Source organism: Setaria italica, chromosome V (assembly GCF_000263155.2).
Source record: "Setaria italica strain Yugu1 chromosome V, Setaria_italica_v2.0, whole genome shotgun sequence".
Classification (NCBI taxonomy): domain Eukaryota; kingdom Viridiplantae; phylum Streptophyta; class Magnoliopsida; order Poales; family Poaceae; genus Setaria; species Setaria italica.
The window spans coordinates 37,606,283-37,617,790 of NC_028454.1; the positions used below are offsets into that span (position 1 = coordinate 37,606,283).

Genomic DNA, 11,508 nt, shown 5'->3' on the forward strand with positions numbered 1-11,508 from the left:
AACTTTTCAGCCGGCTTATAAGCTGAAGCGAACGGGCTTTAGTGGTCTTGTAGGTTGCATAATATGCTCCAATAGTTTACGTGGGAAAATTTATCTGCGACTATAAAATTTCATGCAAGCATTACATTTACGTCCATACAAATAAGCTTATCTAGCGTTACTTGAAGAATATGCTTATTTAAGCATTACATGCATCTGCGTAAGGAGTGAAAGGAGTTTCAGTTTTGGCGGTTTGCAATACGTAAAATTAACAATTCAACATCAATAAATTTTGCCATATATATACTTTTATTTAGCTCATCCAGTCACACTTCTCTCATTCCTCTAGCTTGGAATTCATTCTCCGAAGCTCATTTGAGTTTAACCGTTGCTTGTGAGTTATATTTTCTATAAAGATTTAAGGGTACGAATCTCAGTGTTCAATTGTATAAAGGGCACTTTGGGAAAGGTTGTTATGAGCTCCTTGGATTGTGGGCCCGCCTGCAGTAAAGTCGTAACGTGAGACAACTGTGCATACGTGGCTGTATCCTCACTCCTCAGTGTGCTTCTCGCCTCCTGCTGCTCACGTGCCAGGCACTCGCTTGGGGCTTGGCAGCACCGCCGCAGTTCTCCCGAACCCGATCGGACCGGTCCATTGCCTTTTGCCTTTTGCCTAGTGTTCAGCCCACCAGGAGGGGCGCCAGGTGGCTCGACTAAAATAATTTTGTGCGTTTGCACTGCATCTGGTTGGTAACTTTACATATTTCTATCTTTGTTGCAGAACGTGTCAAAACAATTTGAAAAGGAACACAAAATGGCCGATCACCTGATAGCGTGCGCAGAGCTAATGAAGAGGCTTACAGTTCCAACATTTTAGAAATAATTGAAGTAGAGCAGTAACACAGAAATTTAAACAGAAATTTAAACATCTCCAATTTGAAGCTTTGGAATAAAACAACAGGAAGTACTTTTACACGGCGCAATAGTATTTCTACAGCGTCTGACAACGGACCGCAAAAGCATCACCTCATTACTCCAAGAAAGAACTTTTACAGTAATTCAGAACCTAATCTTCTACGAAGTCTCCGGCTTCTTCATCAGAATCATCTTGCTCTCTAGATTGTTCGGCATATTCATCAAGTGATGCGGCAGGGAATATGTCACCTTCACGACTTCTGTCAGCAATCTTTGGGACTGATGGGCCACTGTCTTCACCCTTGCTTTTGTTCATCTGCCAGGAGAAACGTTAACAACATCAGAGAGTTTTGCTGAAGTAAATACATAGATCAACAACTGAGATTGTTTAAAACAAGAGTAAGAAATGTCTCAAAGTTCAAGCTGGTTCTGAGAATCAAAACTAGAGCATTGAACTGTTTCATCTGTTACAATAATGAACAATAATCACACTCCACTTGCATCTCGATGACCTTGAGTAGAAACGTCAGTGTCTTGCATTTACATGTACAAGCAGCTTGCTTAATCATTTGTTTCAAGGCCAAAGCCAGTACCAGATCCCATGTATGGTGGTTGTTCTATATAACAATTCCCATTATTTTCAACCACAACAGATTTCTAAGTAGCTTCAATGTTTCTTTATAAAAAGATATGCATACTAAAGGTACAATTTGACGGTATCTATCTAGCAACACCCCATAGAAATACAGATCTGACACAACGGAATAGATTGTGCATCGCAGACATATTGAACTGACAGATACTTAAGCAAAAATGATTAATTTGAAAAGCACAATGAGACAAAGACTTGAAGTTTTAACTGGTACTATAAGATTGATGCAAAGGGAGAAATGAGTAAAAACTTGAAGATGAGACCAAACAGAATAACTGTTTAATTTTCCAACAAGAGACTAATATCAGTATTCCATATGAAATTTCCAAGAGACGTATCAATTTTATAAATGCTGCATTGGACTTTAATTGTATCTTAAGATTTATTGAACGGAACCTTGTCAGAACAGCACCCCATGGTTTAAAGGGGCAGATCCGGGGAAAGCTGGTTTATATTTCTAGAACCAAGATGACTGAATTTTCATGTTCAAACATTACACAGAATGAAAATGCTGGCAGAATTTTCAAAAACAGGATAACATAGAGATGAAGAATGGGAAAATACAATTGTAAGTACAGGATATCCATGAAATACAAGGCGCAAAGCCGCAAACACAAATAAAGGGATCAGATTCTTTTTCTACCAAGGCAGGCTTAAGGATACAAACATTGTCAAGCAATAACAATAAAAGAACAAGAATTCCCTTTCCAGATTCATGGCTCCCTAATCCAATTTTAATTCATTTTTTTGCATCAAGGAGACTACTAATACTAGAGGCAAATGGATAAGAACAAAAATTATTCAGTGTGAAGAGTTGAATAAAAGTACTCACAATGCGAAGAAGGGTGCGTCTTTCTCTTTCCCTAGCACCTCTGATAGCCTGAAAAACAACACAGTCATCAGCAGAAAATAATATTCCTCTAGGTACCAAGCCAGTTTCAAATATGACATAATTAAACCTCTTCTAGTGCCTTGCGTTCACTATCCTCTTCAATCGCGTCCCTGAATTACAATTGCAAATTAATCAAAAAATACAAACATTATGCAATACAACTACAAGTTTAAAACAGGAATAAACAGCAGGGATCACCTTCCAACAAGGTCATTGACACGAGTGCAGCACTTGGCACATATCCCGAGATTCTTGGAGCAATCTGCATTGAACAGAGGCAGCCGAAATCAGCACCAATCCAATATATCACTAGTTTGATAGTTTCACAACCAGACCTAGTAACATGAGAGATTGAGCAGTCGAAATTTACCTCTGCAGACGTTGTGGTACGCCTGACGGACGGCTCGCTTCCCACACTTCTGGCTGCCAAACCAAAAGAAAACCATCAGTATCGCCTCTGCTCAGTATACGTGCCAAACAGGAAACAAGCAGATGGAAACAGAATTACCACTTTGCGGGCTCAACAATTTGCTTGTACTTGCCGTACCTGCAAAAGGGGAAGAACGAATCGGACCCAGAGCAACGAAAACGGTCGAAACTACACCAAGTAACGAGTCAATTGAACGGATGAGGCCCACCTGCGCTTCCAGTCGATTTGGTCCCGGCAGCGCTGGCAGACGCCGGTGATCTCCGACAGCGGCCGGAACCTGCCCCCAGGCTCCTGCAGCGGCGAGGGTTTCGAACGGTGAGATTTAAGCGGATCGAGAAGTATGGGGATTGAGGAAGGGGGGAGGACGAGGGGCGGCAGTGGGCTTACGGTCTCGTTGATCTTCTGGCCGAGGTGCGGCTTCCACGCGTAGCTGTTCTGGTGCTTCGGGGGTCCCTGCCGCTTCGACATCGCCGAATTCCGGTGATCTCTCCCTCCTCCGCTTCGCGCCGCCGGGGGTTTCTCTTCCTCCCGTCACGCCCCGATCCCCCCCTCGCGCTGCTTGCCCTTAAAACCTCGCTCGCCGCGGCTGCACGACGTGGCTCCATCTTGTCCGTTCGATCCAAAAACATTTTCCACGTACAGCAGCCCCCAGAAATTCTCCATTGGGCTGGGCTCTTCTTAATTGAGCCCAGAAACTCTTCTTAACCGGCCCAACTGAAAAGCATAACCAAGGGCCCACACTCAAGCACGGCAAGTGGGGAATCCGTCATTTCCCGATCGAATGTTCGAAACCCCCCATCTCGGAGTTGGAACAGAAGCTATCAACCTCCACCGATTGGCCACCGCCAGGCGCGGAGGAGACGGCGGCCGGAGCAGCCGAAGAGAGCCTTGCAGGCGTAGCCAGCCGGGTTCGCCATGCGGAGGAAGCTGCTTCAGTTCCAGTCCCTTCTCGCGCAGCACGCCCTCCGCGGGGTCCCAAAACCCAGACCTCAACTCCAATCACACCACCACCGCCTCCTCCATTCCCCCTCCGCGCCATCCTCCCCCTCCCCCGCGCCGTCGGCTCAGCTCCTATGGAATCGCCTCTCCGGCGGCACCGCTGCCTCCCTCCTCCCGAGGAGTGTGGCGGCCGTCGCGGAGTCCGCGCGGACCGCCGCGTCCCGGTGGTTGGCCGCCGCCCGCGGCGCCGGCTCCCTCGATCTCTTCTCGCTGCAGCGCCGGCGGAGGGCACGGGGCTCGGGATGGCAATTCGCGTCGTCCTCCTTTCTCCACAGCGCGCCCTGGTGAGGTTAAGGTTGGCGTGATTTTACTCGGGAATTGTTTTTGGCTGTTTCGTGATTTTGGGTTCTGATGTCTACGGAAGGGCGTACTGGATGAACACCCCCGACGGGATGGTGTGGACGCTCATCGGCGTGAATGTGGCCGTCTTCATGCTCTGGCGTGTGGCTGATCCGGGGTTCATGAGGAGGCATTTCATGGTAAGTGAAGTGATCAATCATGGGACTTGTTCTTAGATTATAATAGTGGTTACTTAATCGTTGTTGCAATGAGCAGATTTCACTGGACAATTTCAAGAGCGGACGGTTGCACACCTTGCTCACGAATGCTTTCAGCCACGCAGATTCTAATCACCTATTTTCCAATATGATTGGCTTCTACTTCTTTGGGACAAGTGTAAGTTACACACTCTTTCTTTATGTTACTGATAGACATATACTGTATTCAGCTGCGAGGCTCAAAGGGGAATCGATGTGAAAAGAGTATGCAGTAGAGGCCAATGTCGGCTTTCTGTTTGACGTTCTTAAACCCAAGAAAGAAAACGGAAAGTAGAAGATGGCACGTCGAGACTCTTTAATCTCAGGCTCCTGGCTTCACTTGTGTGCAGCACCTTTTGATGGAATATCGTCAGCCATGGTTGCTGAAAATCTAGTATGCGAATGTGCAATGCAGAATGTACTCTCCAAATATACGAAATTAGCCTCATTGTTTTATCTGTAGACAATAACAATAACTGTGCTTGTTAATATTTATCTAGAACATGATTTTGTACTATTTGCAATAGCATATTTTAAAATGACCATGGAATCACAATATTCCATTTGTGTTATATTATCCTAGTCTAAGCTTCAAAGTACGTCCATGCCACCTATTCCCAAAGGAAGATGGATGGATGTTGTTGTAAACTTCAAAGTAACTCCAGGCCACCTATTCCCAAAGGAAGATGGATGGATGTTGTCGTAAACTTCAAAGTAAGTCCAGGCCACCAATTCCCAAAAGAAGATGGATGGATGTTGTTGTATGAAATTACAAAATAGCACTGCATTTGACAGTGGTGAATCCCCCTCTGCGTTGTTTTATCCCCCCCCCCCCCCCCCCCCCCCCCCTCTTTTCTCCAGGAAATCAAGAATCACATTTCTTGACTGGAGCAGACAACTTAGCCTTCGGAAGTGATGCTGGCTCAATGGATACCCCAGCTGGCTTGCCTTTTCCAACGTTAGCTGGATCCTTTATTATTCTGATAGGAGATAGGACTAGCCTTCCATGATTTGAAATTAGGATAGGAGATGCTTGTCTTATGATGAAAGGCAAAGGTACCTAACAACCAAGCTAGCAGTTCATCGTTCAAAATAACTGTTTGGCTGGTTTGAATCGAGAGTCTTCCATCAGATATTCAAATGTATCATTTGGTTACACATAATAACTGAGTTTCAATATCTGAAGGGCCTTTATGTGCAAACCACCAGATCTAAAGTTATGTGTGTTATTAGGGTTCAATGCAGGAACCTTTACAGATGCAGGCGGCTGCAGCTGCTGTACTCCTGTGAAACAGTGCACCTTTATTTAAGTATTCTCTTCTGAGATATGCAGCAACAAATTTTCATGGGATTTATGGCTTGCATTTTCTCAACATCTATATCAGAAGATATATGTGGTAAAAGCTAAATATACTATATTAAGCATCTCACGTGGAATTATAAACGGTGTGTGCTGTACTACTGTGCAGTGGGATACGTATTCTTAGTTTCCTTCCAACAACACGGATTTATCAATCTTGTACTTTGTTGTTTGTAGTAATGATCTGTTATCTTTTACTTCAAATGTTTAATTGCCCTTTCCTTATTTATCTTTCTGCATCAGATTGCGAGCACATTTGGGCCTGCATTTCTGTTGAAGTTGTACGTAGCTGGAGCACTTGGTGGATCGGCATTATTCTTGCTAGAGAAGGCTTTACTAGCTCCACGCAAACAGGTAATTATGCATAGTGGATTTATACATCAAGCAATAGGGTTCCAAATCGTCCATTTACAGTCAATGCTGCATTAAATTCCTATTAAATGATTAGTTCAGGCTATCAACCTATCCATTCTGATACTCACTTTTGAAAAATCTGTAAACTAGTCAGTTCCTTGCTAGGATTTGAAAATTCAGGAGCTCTTTTGATATATGTGATGTCCTCCTGCAGGCTTATGCTGGATGGGATACTTCAAGAGCCCCTGCACTTGTATGTGGTTTCCTTTCCAACAATATAATCTTATTTCCATTCATACACCAAGCTGCATTATCTTACACTTTTACATGGATAATGGAATTTTTTAGTCTGCAATTTTTTCCCAATATACAGGAAAGTAGGTACTCCCCATCCGATTCAGAATACTCGTTGTGTTAGCTTTCTTTACAATCTTAAAAAAATTGGCCTACATTTCCCAGTCTTACTACTCACCCATCTTTAATTGCATCATTAAACAACTTATTTCCACTTGTTTGCACACTTTATAGAATGTTCATTGAGGGTAAGATGGTCATTTTATCTATCACCTTAATTCTTGTGCCCAACTCTAAATCTACAAGTACTTTGAATCGGACGTAGTAGGAATAAGCACCATTCATCAGTTCATACTCCAAAGCAAGCTACATTGTCTCAAACTTTTGCATGGGTAATGAAATTTTTTAGTTAACAAGTTTTGCCCAATATACTGGAGTGGAAAGTAGATAGGAATAAGCATTATTCATCATTTGATTTGCTCTGTAACATGATACAGCAATTTAATTCAATTTTATGTTTGACAACTGTATGGGCATTATTGATGGTACTGCACATAAATCACCACATCCTAAGTTTGATTTGCTCTGTTTTGTTCATGTCATGTCAGGGTGCAAGTGCTGCAGTTAATGCAACTATCCTCCTTCAGATTTTCCTGAATCCCAAGGGACTAGTCTATTTTTACTTCGTAATTCCTATTCCAGCTGCACTTATGGTGAGAATCTTTTCGTTTTTTAAAAATATCCACCATGCATTTAGTTTCTCAGAAGTCAGAACAAAATTTATTTATTTCTTTTCATTTCAGGGGGCTGCTTTGATTGGTGCTGATTTATATAGGGTCAAGAAGGTATGTGTTATGGCTCTATGCCTTTCAGTTGATTTTCTTGTATAGTAAGTGAATGTTTTGGTACCACTATGTTGCCTGTGTTCATTGCCCATGATACCTTTTTATACAAGCACCTGGTAAATAGCCACTTGAATGTTTTTGGTGCCACTCTGTTGCTTGTGCGCATCATTCAAGAGTTTTTACGGAGTCAGGGGGTGTTGATTTTACCTCGCTCCCCAGTATCCTAGGGCTTTGGTGTCCCACTAAAATTAAAGATTCTGTTATTTCTTAGTAGAAATATGAATTATCGCTATACATTTGGATTAATAGCTGTATACACATTAGAAGTGAAGCATTGGGGGAAAATAAACATGTGCAGTAGTTGAAGACTAGTGAAAGTCACATTTACTTTATTGGGTGAAAAAACTACTTGCAATAGTTTCCTCACCATGGGGATCCTCACAGGGGCTTGCTCGTGCGAGGGCCTTCCCTTTTGTTAATTTTTGGTGTGGGATAAGGCGGTGAGTGCAGGAATTGTTTGTGAGGTGCATGTTTTGTGTGGTTGGCCATACAACTTCATCAGTTCTTAATGAATCTGATCACAAGACCATTCATCATATATAGGCATATGATATTTATGTTTCCTGGGCTGTAGTATTTCTTTTTTGGTCTACATCTTTTGCACCTTTCTGTTCAACTGTATTCTGAAATACCTTTTCCACTCTATATACTTTGATTGTCACTAATGTGATCTGCTATGCAATAGTATGTCTGTCTGGTACATTTCTTGTAAGCTTACATGATCTGTATATCTCAATTTTCCTTTAAATTGACTCGGGCCATACTATTCACATGTACAATAATTGATGATTTAACATTCATGAGTTATATGTTTGTCACCCTTTTCTGTTCCAAAGTGGGGCTAACTGATCTCTCATTCATTTTTTAGGGGCAGGGCGATGTATCAGGTTCAGCTCATTTAGGTGGTGCCCTAGTTGCTGCTCTTGTGTGGGCTCGAATTGCGAAAGGCTGGATCTGATCTTCTAGCTTTTATATAAATGGACCAAAAGTGCAAAGGCAACCATCTGCGCCCACCTTGTGGCCCCTTTTGGGTTGAAATTTGCATTTGTTGTTATCTGACGACTCACTGATAATTGAGGGATGGCTGAACATGCTACTTGCTGCCCCGGATGATGTCGTAGCGGATAATTGGATATTTGTCAATGCTGGCTGAATATTTTTATAATTTTATTCCGGCAATGGCCGTCCTTAAGCGAAAGGACCCGATCTCAGTTTGGCACGTTTTGAATCTGAGTATATGAGGCTACGGCTGGCCTATCTGTATTCTGTGCTGATATAAAGTGGGGAAGACAATGGCAGAGAAGAACTGCATGAATGGTTCAAGAAGCGTGTTGAAAGATTCCTGTAGATCCTATGTATGTCTGGACTCTAACTGCTACTTTAGGTAAAGGTCTTTGCCACTTGTCAGTTGTCATGCATGCGGTTCGAAGATGCTACTTGTGATCCAAGCGTGAGGCCACGCGCTGCCGCAAAGGCGCAAACTGTATGCGATGACTGATGAGAGTTCCTCAAACAATGAGGTTCTTAGTTCGATCTTGTTGCTCCCCTGCTTCTAGCGTTGTTAAGACCACTGCGTTTCCGTCCGTTGCTTATGAACACGCGCGCGCGCGTGCGCCTGAATTCCTCCGTAACGCCGGCCCACGGCGATTCCGGGGATCCACGGCCGGCCCGAGGGGTGTGTTGCCACTCGGCGAGGGATCGTAAAGCGCCGCCATCTCGCATACAAGCAACATGTGTTGGTCCGTACTCTCCGTGCTCACTCATATGATTCCGCAGCACGAGCTCGTCTCCGTCTCGTCGCAATCGTCTGACGAGATGACGCGGCCGCGTGCGTACGGCGCCCGCCGCGCCTCGGGCGACACGCCGCCCCGTACGCCTGCTGAAACTTCTAGCCTTCCTCGGAGCATATACGCTTAGGGCGCCGTTTGGATGCAAAATCAGATTATGAAAATTTGGATTTTGAGTGGAAGCTAGTTCGCTCTGAAATTTCAGGATTCTAACAATCCATGATTTGGATTCATAAAATTCAATGCAAAATCTGTCCTGTTCGGAAGACGGTTGGATTTTGGATTCTCAAAATCTCTTAGGTTAGTCCCAGTGCAAGGTTTCATTGCACAGTTTCTAAAGATGCCACATCATCCCATGAAGTGTATTCTCATGAATGAAATAGGGAGTCCCAGTGCACAGTTTCATTTCACGATTTCATAGGATGCCCATGACATTTAATTGTGAGGCATATGATTGGATATGGTGAGATGAAATGAAACTTTATAGCTCCCAATGCAAGTTTCAATAGGTTTTATAGTCTTGGAAACAGTGTATACACAGTTTCATCCTGATGAAACCCCTTCCCTCTCTCACTTCATAACTACCATACCATGTTATCACATATGCTGATATAAACCTCTATGAAATTTCCACTAGGATTAGCCTTATGATCCAAACGGGGTCAGGTTGGCCCTGCCCCCCTTCGTTCGAGTGGTACTGGCCGGCTCGGAGTGGCTAGAGGTGCTGTCCTGATCCTGCTTCCCCTGCCTGCCCGCCCGCCCATGCCGCTCGCGCGCTCGTCCGATCCATCAGCGATCGATCAATCAATCGGCGCGGAACGTGACGATAGTGCAGTGCCGGCCATGCCAGTCGAGCAGAGGGGAGGTCGGGGAGGGGCCGACCGGCCTGCTGGTAAAAGTGGCAAACTTGCCGCGTCGCGCCCCAAGCAGGCAGGTCTCAGCGCGATCCACATGCGTTGGTACGCGGTGCGCTCCATGACGCCTGCGCGCGCGGTACCGGCCGGGTCGTTCCAGATTAAAAAAGGGGGTCGGCCGACGGAGCCGTGGATTAGTCAACTCAGGGGGTGCGGAAACGTCTCCTGGCCCTGCAAGGCTGCCAGCCATTTGGAGTTTTGACTGCCATGCATCTTTGCCTGGGCAGGCAGAGGCACCACGACGCGGATTGGTCTTTCTCAGGCTGCAGCACGAGAGAATGGACCGCCTGACGTGGCGACGACGTGCATGCGCACACACACCGGACAAGGGCGCAAGGCTGTGCAACGGCCAACGGGCGGCGACGACTGCATGTCTGCATGCTCATAACGTTGTACTACGTCTCTTGTAGGTATATTCATCGTATCTATACTAGTACGACAGGTAATTTTGCCATCCGTGCCGGGAGGAAACCAGTACTCCTACACAGCTCTGCTAGCTGCCTACCGCGGTACAGCCTATACAGTACACATACGGCCTAAACAGTAGTAGGGCACAGTAAATTAAATGAAGAACGAAAGAATGATCCAGCGACGCATAAAAACTATCGCATGACGAAGCAGCTAGTACAGTACAACCTACTACAACCTAGCTTCGCACCTGCAGTGTAGGCCACTTCCCTACACTGATCCCTGCCCTTAAGAAAATCCAGCGACTGAAAGATCGATATAGCCTGTGTCCAACTAGGTCCCTTTGTCACTGTCAAGTACCTACTACTGGCGGCCGCCCAGCCCAAAGACACAGCCAAACGCCACACTGTTCATCGCCTGTACCGGCATAAACAACCTAACCTACGGATACTACAGTTCCTCATAACCATCTAGGAGTAGCATGCGATGCAATTATCGACCGAGCTAGCTGCTACGCCCTTGCTGCTTGATCAAAGTGATCTGCTCATGCATGAGCTTAGGCACAACTTTTTGCAGCACGAGCAAGAGGTAGCCAGGGCCTAAAATGATCGGCAACTTGCCGCTACTTGCCATAGCAGCTAGCCGCTACTCCAAGTTAACTTAAGCAAAAGCAATGCAAGGAGAGATGGAATGATGGTGATGTTCATAGCATAGAGCAGCCAGCAAGCAGCACATCAGCATCTCTCTCTCACTCTGCAGGGGACCATTTTCGCTCATGTGAACGAGGGTATATATTGGTCCATGGCCAAAGATATGGACGGTGCAGTGTGATAAACCAGAGGCGCAAAGGCATTGGTGGAACGCCGTGACCTCTTCCTGACCGGCGGGTCCGTGTTTATATGGCGAGGAAAAACCCCTCGCGTGATTGTTACATAGATGCCGTGCGTGGCAAGATGCATGGCTGGAGATAAAAAGATTTTTACACTATATCTCTAAGCTTTGACATATAACAGAATATCTCCAGCCATCCAACGAACCCACGCACACATAGAGTTTACATATATATCTTATTCTATCCCTCAA

At 45.0% G+C, this 11,508-nt stretch overlaps 2 protein-coding genes across 2 annotated transcripts; one reads left to right on the forward strand and one right to left on the reverse strand.

Moving 5' to 3' along the window:
• Nucleotides 1–868: 868 nt before the first annotated feature.
• Nucleotides 869–3,422, reverse strand: LOC101777049 (uncharacterized protein C9orf85 homolog). Its single transcript, XM_004969996.3, has 8 exons — nucleotides 3,256–3,422; nucleotides 3,077–3,159; nucleotides 2,947–2,985; nucleotides 2,809–2,861; nucleotides 2,637–2,700; nucleotides 2,506–2,548; nucleotides 2,379–2,426; nucleotides 869–1,210 (listed from the first exon to the last, which is right to left on the reverse strand). Exons 1-8 carry the CDS (start codon nucleotides 3,334–3,336, stop codon nucleotides 1,046–1,048), a joined length of 576 nt encoding a protein of 191 aa, XP_004970053.1. The 5' UTR covers nucleotides 3,337–3,422; the 3' UTR covers nucleotides 869–1,045.
• A 213-nt stretch (nucleotides 3,423–3,635) lies between these two features.
• On the forward strand, nucleotides 3,636–8,716 carry LOC101777465 (RHOMBOID-like protein 12, mitochondrial). Its single transcript, XM_004969997.2, has 8 exons — nucleotides 3,636–4,151; nucleotides 4,232–4,346; nucleotides 4,423–4,542; nucleotides 6,007–6,117; nucleotides 6,332–6,370; nucleotides 7,020–7,124; nucleotides 7,215–7,256; nucleotides 8,185–8,716. The coding sequence occupies exons 1-8, from the start codon at nucleotides 3,784–3,786 to the stop codon at nucleotides 8,272–8,274; spliced, it is 990 nt and encodes a 329-aa protein (XP_004970054.1). The 5' UTR covers nucleotides 3,636–3,783; the 3' UTR covers nucleotides 8,275–8,716.
• Nucleotides 8,717–11,508: the final 2,792 nt, after the last annotated feature.

What these genes read in the sequence shown, in the direction of transcription:
- LOC101777465 (XM_004969997.2), top strand. Translation starts at nt 3,784, where the DNA reads ATGCGGAGGAAGCTGCTTCAGTTCCAGTCCCTTCTCGCGCAGCACGCC. An exon ending in CTTCAAGAGCCCCTGCACTT is followed by an intron (nt 6,371 to 7,019) that starts GTATGTGGTTTC and finishes ATGTCATGTCAG; the next exon opens with GGTGCAAGTGCTGCAGTTAA. An exon ending in CTATTCCAGCTGCACTTATG is followed by an intron (nt 7,125 to 7,214) that starts GTGAGAATCTTT and finishes TTTTCATTTCAG; the next exon opens with GGGGCTGCTTTGATTGGTGC.
- LOC101777049 (XM_004969996.3), bottom strand. Translation starts at nt 3,336, where the DNA reads ATGTCGAAGCGGCAGGGACCCCCGAAGCACCAGAACAGCTACGCGTGG. An exon ending in GTACCACAACGTCTGCAGAG is followed by an intron (nt 2,701 to 2,808) that starts GTAAATTTCGAC and finishes TGTTCAATGCAG; the next exon opens with ATTGCTCCAAGAATCTCGGG. An exon ending in GTCAATGACCTTGTTGGAAG is followed by an intron (nt 2,549 to 2,636) that starts GTGATCCCTGCT and finishes ATTGTAATTCAG; the next exon opens with GGACGCGATTGAAGAGGATA.